Consider the following 10292-nt stretch of genomic DNA (forward strand, 5'->3'; position numbering starts at 1 on the left):
AGAAGAAAGGGAAAAAGAAAAGAAAAAGGAGGGAAAAAGGAAAACCCCACTTTTGCCGAGTTTTAAATTAATTTGTTTGGCCAAATTTTATACTTCTGCAATTTGAATTTAAATCCAGTTAGTCGATTTGTGAGCCTCGATTTAGTTGAATTAATTCCTTTTAGAGGGATTTTTCCTGAGTTAATTAAATCAATTGTTACTTACGAATTTCTTTTTACAATTTAGGCTTAGGACGAAACTCCGGGTGTGACATGCTCCAAGCCGGCGGTCTGCAATGTTGCCTCACTGTCCTCTGCGGCTCTGCCTCTCTCCCACACCTTCTCTTCCCTTTTTCTATACTTTTTCACCATAATTTCTTTTACTAAAAGATAACAAGAGGGTTTGAAGAGTAGCCCCGCCCGTGGAGCGAAAGGACATCCAGGCTTTGGCTCATATTTTATTTATTTTATATTTATTACCCTATAATTAAAACATTTTATTGAATTCTTTAAAATGAAAGTTCTAAATTTCCCGCATATTTTCTTTTTTAAATATAAATTTTGAATTTTTTAATATAAACAAACCATGTAAACAATATCCAACATTAAATTACATAAACTAATACGAGATATACATTAATCATTCCAATCACAAAATAACTAAACTAGTATATCTAGAATTACGCGCGGTTTTAAGCTTTAGATTAACGATCGATCACAACCTCGTCCACAGAGTCATATATTGCTTTAAAGTGGCCAAAATGGTGAATAAGCTCGACCCCAGGTTACGGTTATTTTGCAAAACGGTCTCTATATTTCTTTCCAATTATGAAATAATCTTTGCAAACAATAATATTGACTATTATTTTCGTAATTATCTAAATAAATAAAACACATTTTCATCATGTTTACTTTCTCACCCCACTGAAATTAAAAAATAAATTTTCTATTATTTACTATTCCACCCAATAGTTACAATTACGCCTTTATAATTAGTTGCTATAAAACTAAACTGGCCCATCTTTAATTACGCACAGCAAAGCCGTGCAACCTTTCTAGTTTAACCACTAATTACTAGAGTAAAATGCAAATTTTGTGACTCAAAATTGATGTTATTAGATCAGTAATAAAATGAAGTTTCTTAATATTATACTTTTGTGTCACATAAATAGCACTGATGGCTACATAATTCTTGGTTAAGTTTTTGTCCTAAGGCAATAAAACACATCTTTATGTTTTAAAACGAAAGGAGTAATAATAGAGGGTAACAGGAGAGAGTTGCTGTCTTGCAACATTGCCATCTTCATGGAGGCAGTGCCATCAGCACAATAACTACATCCGAAGATGAAGGTTCTGCGTGTTTTGCTATCAAGTGCAAAATTTCAATCAGTTTCAGGGCGGTTACTGTCATGCTACATGGGCATTTGAAATTCAGCCAGAACAGCCAACACGGGTTATCGACAGAAAATCTAGGAGTATTTGATTCGAACATATCAAATTCACCAACACGATATGAAATTAGCTGCTCCAGACTAATTGCTAAATGATATGCGATGCAGCGCCGTATCTACTCATATCTCACTGATGTACTCTAAAAGAGATTCGACCTCTTGCCTCAGGGCAGCAACTTCCTGCTGCTGGGTAGCAATCCTGTTCTCCACATCTTGCCCTCGCAGCTTCTTCTCAAAGCTGTCAACCACAGTGGAATGCCTTGTCATGAGTTTATCCTGCAACTCTCTCTCCTTTGCAACCAATTCCTCCACCTGCATCGAAAAGGTCAACTGTAAACACTATGGCACATATTCGTATTCAGATTAAATGTGGAGGCCAGATTCAAAATTAGATGGTACGGAAAGATGCAGTAGTATCTCTCTTCTAGGTATGCCTCTATGTAAGTATGCTGCACAAACCTTTGGCCATATCTGGTAAGACTGAGGGGATGACTGGAGGGATGTCAACAATGGCTTCAACTCTTTTGCTAATTCCTTAAACTGGGCATCAGCTGCCTTACGAGCTGCTTTGCAAGATTGAACATCTCCTGACCTAGATAAATCGCGCAATGAAGCCTCCAGTTTATCATGAACTGCTATAGATTGGTCAAAGATAGCCTGGATTTGCTGGATAATGCTCTGCACCTGTACCAAAAATTATGAAATAGATGGTACATATCAATCCACAGAAAATAAAATCTCCATAAGTGAAAGAGTTCTTCAATTCTGGAAAACTAGAATTGATGTTGGTCGAGCCTAAACCAATGATATGAAATTATTATATCCTAAACTTTCAAGTTGGATTGAAGATTTATGACTTTTCAAGTTAACATTTTTTTCCCTGGCCAATTATCAAAGCTCACTTTAACCTTCTAGCACAGCATGATCTGCTCAACTCCAGATTCATTTCGAGTTATTTTGCACATTATGGTCAAGTTAAGCCCTTCCCTTGTAACTTATCCATTTTTCAACCAAGACTCCCATCTTCCACAGAAAACACATGCCTCTCAAATGACTCTGAAAGTAAAATTGTGACATCTCTTACTAATTCGTAAACAAGCCCTCCCCAAAATTCAATGCCACCATCAAACCCTGTGTTGGATGAAATCGAATGACCTTTTAGAGATTTCCTAGCTATTTTTCATGCCCTTAAACATTTGTTATCTGATACTCCCTCTGTTTTTTTATTTGACGGAATTGACTTTTGGATCTATGTTTGACCATTTGTCTTATTTAAATTTTTTGTGCAAATATACAAAATTATAAGTCATGCTTAAAGTGTCTTTAGTAATAAATCAAATCACAAAAAAATAATTAATAATTATGCAAATTTTTGAATAAGACGAACGGTTAAACGTACACCTAAAAGTCAACAATGTCATTAAAAACATGGAGAGTATTTTACTTGGGATAGATTTACAAGTTCAAGTTTTCATGATTGCACTTTTTGCTCTCATAAAAATATACTTTCAATTATGATTCCTAGGTTTATTGCAGTGCTTTTAGTGATCTATGGTGCATCCTAGACATAGCAGTATAATAACAAACGACAGTTCACTAGAAGAAAGGTTATGGGACATATTTAAACATTTCTAGCAAATCACCAAAGTCTAATCCTCGAAGGGAGTATTTGACTAAAATGACCATACCTCATCCCACTGCACTTTTGCCAGATAGGAAGGAGAATTCTTAGAGATTGACATATCAGTTCGCATATAAACAATACAGGCCATGAAGAAGAGAAAGAAGGCAGTTATCAACATCATCGGTTCCCTGAGTAGAGAGATGTTATTGAACCTGTAGTACACCTGCACATTGTTGGCAATTAACACATAAGTTTGTTATGGTTCACCTAAAACACCATGAGATATAGCACAGACAACTCATAGAAAGTATTCATGATGAAGTAAGCCTTTTGCATAGCAGATTTTACATATTCTTCAGTCAGGTTAATAATTTAGCAAACAACTTTTCATAGAAGTGTACAATTGATCAATTAACTCTGAGGACAAACCTGGAAATATAGATTATGCTCTGGAATAACATCAGGCTTCTCCAAGACAACCACTGGCCTTCCAGCAATATCAAGGTGTGAATACTTCACCTGCACCACAAATCATTGTCATTACAACGAAAGAATATGATCGGCTAGTTGTTCCAAATGTATATATAATCCAACAAGAAGTCACCTCTTGCCCTTGCTTTGTTGGAAATGGAACTGAAACATCAATATCCTTTGATCCTTCAGGCAGAACAACCTGTTCAAAAAGAAAGGTTTTTATGGTGGGATGAAAATTAATACGTGATTACTTACGTTCCTGGAAGCATTCAATCAACTAAAATTAATACTGCAGCATCAGGTTCATCGAAATATATGCACAAATATTTCTAATACTATTATAAAAAGGAGTAACGATTCTGCTAGGTTTTGGTACGTCATTGCCATCTGGCCGACTAGGCCGGGCCGAACAGACCGCGCATGGGCCACAGCTCATGCAAATCTGGCAAGGAGGCCATTGCGTGCGTCGCCAGCAGAGCAGGCGGCCAAGCCGGAGGCAGCGCATGCATGCATGCGGGCCAGTCACCAGCGAAGGCACGCGCGCAGCTCGGCGTTGTTGCATCTCAGGCATGTGGGCCAGCCAGCACATGCAAAGCGGAGGTGATTGGAGTGCGTCGTTCGCGGGTGGCTGGCAGGCGGGCCCGGGTAGTGTGAACGCGCGTTCGGGTAGCGTCTCGGGCAGGAGCTGCGTCGGCCATAGGGCGCGTGGCAGGAGCTGGTTTGGCGCACGGCGAAAAACGAATCTTGAGCCGACTCGTGGCCGAGCCTGCCCGCACCAAATCCGATTCAAACTCTCAGCCAACGGAGAGCCCAACTAATTGTTAAAATTTAGATTTTTGTTTTAAATTTATACTGTTATTTGTTATAACTTTTTGTCGTCAAATATATAGACAATAGGTCGTAAATTTTAACACCAAAATTTTGTCAACTAAATAAATTGTCCCAATAAATTATTATTATTGTGATTTTAGGTAGATAATTTTGATTGTTGTATAAAGTTGAGGAGAAAAAACTTCTAGATATAAATATTTTATTTATGTATAAAGTTTATGAACAAAAATATTTTATTTGTGTTTAAACTTTATGAATACATATGCATAAAGTTTATCACTATAAATATTTTATCTGCTGGCCCACCGGCCTGGCACACAACAAAAATAGAATCATTAAAGTGAAACATAATTTATCTTTAATTTTTCAAAAAATCCAAGTGGCAATGTACTTAACATAAAAATAGAATTGTATTAGTGCTATAATTCTGTTTCTATTTTTTTTAAAGAAAACCAAATAGATATTTCACTACTCACTCTAGCTTTTAATAGATTTTAATTGATAATGCTATGCATTAGTTTATTTGCTATAGAAAGTATAAAATCAAAGCCAGAATAATGTAAAATATCTACTCCAATGTAAGAGACGAGGATATCATGCCGAATTATATATAATTAAATTTATCTCCACCCGTTGCAATGCACGGGCATTTTTTCTAGTATTTCTAATATTCATTATCTAATCATGATGTAGTATATACATTTTTAGGAACATAAAATAAAATACCTAAGTGAAGGACAATACACCAGAAGATAGCTAAGACAACAAAAGGGTATGTTAGTTGTAGTTCCCAGCAATGAATGACGATTTAATTTCAACAGCAAAGAAATAGTCATTGCACATGGACATTGTTTTGGGGGTCTAAAATTCTAGATCTGTGGAACTAAGAACAACAAAACATGGAACATAAGGGTAAAAAAAAGAAATTTTACCATGCGGGTCAGATGGTGCAAGAGAACATACCTTCACAACAAGCTTTTCTATAATAATCTCCTCCATTGGAGAACCAAAGGTGATATTAAGGAACCTCTTCCCATCAGAATTGAAAACAAAGTCTTGAAGAGGTAAACCATAACCAATGGTAAATGTTGTTTGCCAGCCACCAAACAAAGGAAACCTTGGCTCAACTTCCAGTTGGGTCTGCAATAATATAGCTATTCAGCATATATGCTCATACGATTTTGCCAGGAACAATATACCCTTGACTACTAAGATAAATAGCAAGTGCACCTTCTTAGAATCACTCCATAAATGTGATGTCGAAATGTTACCAATTTCATCTCTGTAGTATATAGAGTGCGCCCTTGGAGGCAGTCTAGCAATAAGATGCCTAAAAGATGAAACCCCTCTTACGTACAGTCTAGATTGGTAATCAATCCTGCAAATATGAACACATAACCTGTTATTTCTGGACGAAATTGTTCTATTCAGTTAAAAGTTACTTAAAAGTGCACGAGTTAGGACAGAGAGGAACCTGGAAAATTCACCCTTGAGTTTGGCACCACCATGAGCAATGTTGTAATGTTCAGTAATCTGTACATTTCCCCAGTGAGATATCTCTATCTCCCTTATAACTTCCTTTGCAACTGCAAAAGGGTTGTTGTTCTCAAAGTGTACAACCATGGGGGAGTAGGAAAATGGTGGAAGATCTTCATATGGTCCATATTTTAGTTCTGACTCTGCAAGCTTTGTGTTTGGGTACTTTGTGTAGGATTCAACTCTTCCACCGGGCAATCTGATACTGAGTGTCTGCACCTTAACAGGGTAAGGGGACAGATACTGAGCAGTGTCCTGATAGACAACAAGTTGTGATTCAGCTTGTGTGATTTCTTCAGGGAATGGTTGGACAGAGTGCGTAAAAACAGTCAAGACATCCAAGTGGAGCGTCTTCCCCTTCTCCAAAGCTTTGGATAGAGATGTTGAGAAGAATGTAAGTTCTGGGGGCACTCCAGAAGGCTGAACGACTTCGATCGGAAGGACAGTACTCGGACCCTTCACCTTTCCCTCAGTACCAAATGCTCTTATAGCTGCCAAGTTCTTTGCTTGGACATTGGGAAACGCCAGTAGAATTTGAGAGACAGCCTCCGGTCCACTATTTTCAACCTAAACAAAACAGAGAATACATAAAACAAGAGCAGAACTTCATCATACCACGTGCATGGACAAAACCCCCCATGTTCCTCTATCTACTGGTGAGTGGTGAGAATGACAAGAGACACGTTTAATCCAAAGCTGAGTTACTCAAAAGATTTTAGAACTGATACTGCTGAAAATTACAGAACCCCTCTCGGATTAAATCCCTAACTAAAATTCAACCAGACCAGAGCTTGCAAAGGCACAGCTCAAAGAATCTGCAGGCGCATTTACGCGAGACATGGAATCAGACATTCTAAATTTCAGGACTCCGTCGATGAAATGCCAACTTACATCCATCCATCCACGAATTACATCGTTCGTATTATGTATTATTGGTGTTATCAGAGTAAAGAGACAAACAGCTGCACATCCAGAACTAACTATGACGACGAATGAATCGGCTGAATCTCCCGCGAGAGGAACAGATTGCAGGCAACAGGGAAGCGTACCTTGAGCGAAGTCAGGACACGAACGATGTGCGAAGTCAAGTCAACCTGCAAAAAAAAAGGAAGGGAAGGCCGAGGGAGGGTTCAGATCCGGGGCAAGCAAAGCGCGGGGGGCGCGCCGGACGGCGTGCTGGCTCTGAGATCTGGAGCGTGCGAGAGGCGAGAAGCAGGGAGTCTCACCTTCCGATCCGCCCTGGCGATGACGAGATCGGCGCGCGCGGTGGAGGCGGAGGCGACCACGAGGAGGAGGAGGGCAGCGACGCGGAGGAGCGGCGGTGACGGCGGCGTCGCCATGGTTGTCAGCGGGCAGCGGATCGCTCGGTCGCGGCGAGATCGAGTGAGATGCTTTAAACCCTCGTCGCCGCCGGGTACAAATAAATTGCCACCGTTTTTTTTTCTAAATTACAGGATGTTAATTTAATGGTATTTTTTAATTTTCTAATGATAGTGTAATAACGTTTTAACTATCGGCAGATTTACAATTGTCCCAATTAAATAATATTTCATCTATGTTTATGTTTTTTATACAAAGCAATTGACTTTTATGGTTACATTTGATCATCCGATTTATTTAAAAATTTTATCAAATATGTAAAACTAGAAGTCACACTTAAAGTTTCCATAATACTAAATTAAATTATAAAAAAATAATTAACAATTATATTTTTTAATAAGACGAATAGTCAAACGTAAACATAAAACTCAACTAAGTCGTATAAAAAAGGGGCGGTTATAGTAAGGTATCCTGTTTTGGAACGGGATGATTCCTACCCGGTATCAGATCTGATACCGCACTAATATCAGATGATACCTAAGTGATAACAACGGATCCTTGGTAAGTACCAATTGATACTAGAGTATTATCTACCTATACATGGGTAGTAATAATTGATACCAAGATGTCTACTCCATACTCAAAAAGCTTTTATGCTAGCCATTATCATATTAGAGCATTGACTGCATCAGGTTATCACTGGCAACTATTGGCACCAACCAATAAGTATCAGGTTTAATATCATTACATAGGTGGCATGTGTAAAATGTGTAGTTGCAGCAAGGAGACCAATGCTTTGATACACCATTTCTAATAATGAAGTAAACGTATCAATTGCTATGAATAAAATTAAAAGTTGTGTGGTCTTCAGAGTTAAATTCGATCACGCCGTATTTGAATACATTTAGATCTGCATATTAGATTATAGTGAAAGTGCATCTAGCCCCTAAACGAAGTTTTGGATGATTAATGACAATGCTAGCCAAGCATGTGTGCGCTAATGAGTTGTGATTGCAGAGAAGTTTAAAGGATCAAATCGATTGAAGGATTACGCGACTTACTTGATGCATGTGTGACCCGGAGCAACCGTTCTATGAAGACGAAGGAGATCGAAGGAGATTTTATTTTTTGTTTTGAGTCATAGGAACTCCGTACTATTAAAAGTGATCACCAGAAGCAAAGCATGCATCCAAGAGTGGTTAGAGTTGAGTCAAAGTCGAGAGGAGTCTCGGTGTTATTTTTCCGAGCAGCAGGGACTGGACGGTCTGGCCCCCTGGCCGGACAGTCCGGTGGCAGGACGGTCCGGACCTTAGTCCGACCCCTGCTCTGAGTGAGTGAGTTAAGTATCGACCGGACGGTCTGGCCCCCTAGCCGGACAGTCCGGTTAGGTTTCTTCTCCAACGGCCAAGTGACGTCTGCCAGCCTATAAAAGGGGCTCTTGAGATCTAGCCGTTGGTGAGGCTTTCTGTTCGAGCTTTCTGGTTGCTAGGGCAAGTTTAGCACCTCTCAAGCCTCCCCACTAACCCAATACACCTCCTAGAGAGATTAATCGTTGGATCATGTCTTAGAGAGAGTGTTAAGGTTAGTGAGTGATAGATTGTTCATTCTCGGGCGTTGATGGATGCATGTGGAGTCAAGGTGGCCTATTACTCTTGGAGATTAATCTCTTAGACGGATAGGCGTCGCCCGCGAGCCTCCAATTCGTGTGGATCGCCCGGGAGCAGGTTGTGAAGGTTGGTGCCTAACCTCCGCAAGGAAATAGGTAAGATTGATAGTTGATTCTTGTGCTTTCTCATAGAAGGCTGCAGGGTAGAGCGAATTGCAATCTAGGCCTAGGCAAGCCGCCTTGATCTTGACCTTGGTGGTCGATCGAAGGGGTTGCTAGTCCCTAGGTGTGAATTTGGAGACCCGTGTTGGCCTTGTGGGAGGAAGCCAAGAGAGGAAAGGATCGAGAGAGATCCTACTCGCAGGAGCGCCTTAACGGAGAGTAGGATCGAAAGATCCGAACTTCGGGATAAACCTCTCGTGTCTTTGTTCTTGTGATTTTGTGTTCTGTTTGTTCCTACGATCTTTCTGCTGTTTTATTCCACACACAATCATATCACGTTCCTAGGAACATCACCGAAAAGGTAGACTGTCAAGTCTGCGGTTTTCACTGACCGGACGGTCCGATGTTCTAACCAGGACGGTCCGGCCAGAGCTCTCGGCCCAACCCGAGAGTGCCGACCGGATGGTCCGGCCATAGGTCCGGACGGTCCGATCCCTGTACTGACCGCTGCGATTTTAAAGAATTTTCAGGACACCTATTCACCCTCCCTCTAGGCTGTCTCTCTGGGACTTCAATTGGTATCAGAGCCTATTCTTCTGAAAAGGCTTAAAAGCTTGAAGTGATCCAAGATGGGAGACAAGACTAGCGACGTTTCTAACAACAACCGTAAAGATGAAGATGGTGGAGAAGGCTCTACCAAAAAGGGAGCCTCTATTGAGTTTGATTACTCTAAACTCAATACTTCCTCATCTAACATTTCTATCTCTTCCGACCGTGCACCTTCCTTTGATGGTACTCACTATGGGGCATGGAAACATAAAATGAGACTTCATCTAATCTCCTTGCATCCAAGTGTTTGAAAAGTTGTGTGCACAGGCGTGAAGGATATGCTGGAAGATGAAGAAGATCTTACTCCGGCGCAAGAGCTCCTTATCCACCGCAATGCTCAAGCGGCAAGCGTGATTCTCAACTCTTTGAGCCCGGAGGAATTCAACAAGGTTGATCAACTTGATGAAGCCAAGGAGATTTGGGACACGCTCCGCATTGCTCATGAAGGATCAAGAGGGGTTCGAGAATCCAAGATTGAACTTCTTGAAGGAAAGCTAGGGAGGTTCGTGATGGAAGATGACGAAACACCTCAAGAGATGTATGACCGGATGATGGTCATAGTGAACAAGATCCGTGGCCTTGGGAGTGAAGACATGACGGATCATGTGGTGGTGAAGCGCTTGCTCCAGGCAATTTCACCAAGGAATCCTACATTGGTAACTTTGATCCGTGAGTCAAGCGGTTTCAAGAGAATGACTCCA

At 40.3% G+C, this 10292-nt stretch overlaps 1 protein-coding gene across 1 annotated transcript; it reads right to left on the reverse strand.

The window, feature by feature from the left end:
• Nucleotides 1-1319: 1319 nt before the first annotated feature.
• On the reverse strand, nt 1320-7304 carry LOC102704244 (dolichyl-diphosphooligosaccharide--protein glycosyltransferase subunit 1A). Its single transcript, XM_006654172.3, has 10 exons — nt 7121-7304; nt 6944-6988; nt 5833-6461; nt 5589-5736; nt 5322-5498; nt 3658-3726; nt 3483-3572; nt 3118-3276; nt 1889-2113; nt 1320-1741 (listed from the first exon to the last, which is right to left on the reverse strand). The coding sequence occupies exons 1-10, from the start codon at nt 7232-7234 to the stop codon at nt 1550-1552; spliced, it is 1848 nt and encodes a 615-aa protein (XP_006654235.2). The 5' UTR covers nt 7235-7304; the 3' UTR covers nt 1320-1549.
• Nucleotides 7305-10292: the final 2988 nt, after the last annotated feature.

Source organism: Oryza brachyantha, chromosome 5 (assembly GCF_000231095.2).
Source record: "Oryza brachyantha chromosome 5, ObraRS2, whole genome shotgun sequence".
Classification (NCBI taxonomy): Eukaryota; Viridiplantae; Streptophyta; class Magnoliopsida; order Poales; family Poaceae; genus Oryza; species Oryza brachyantha.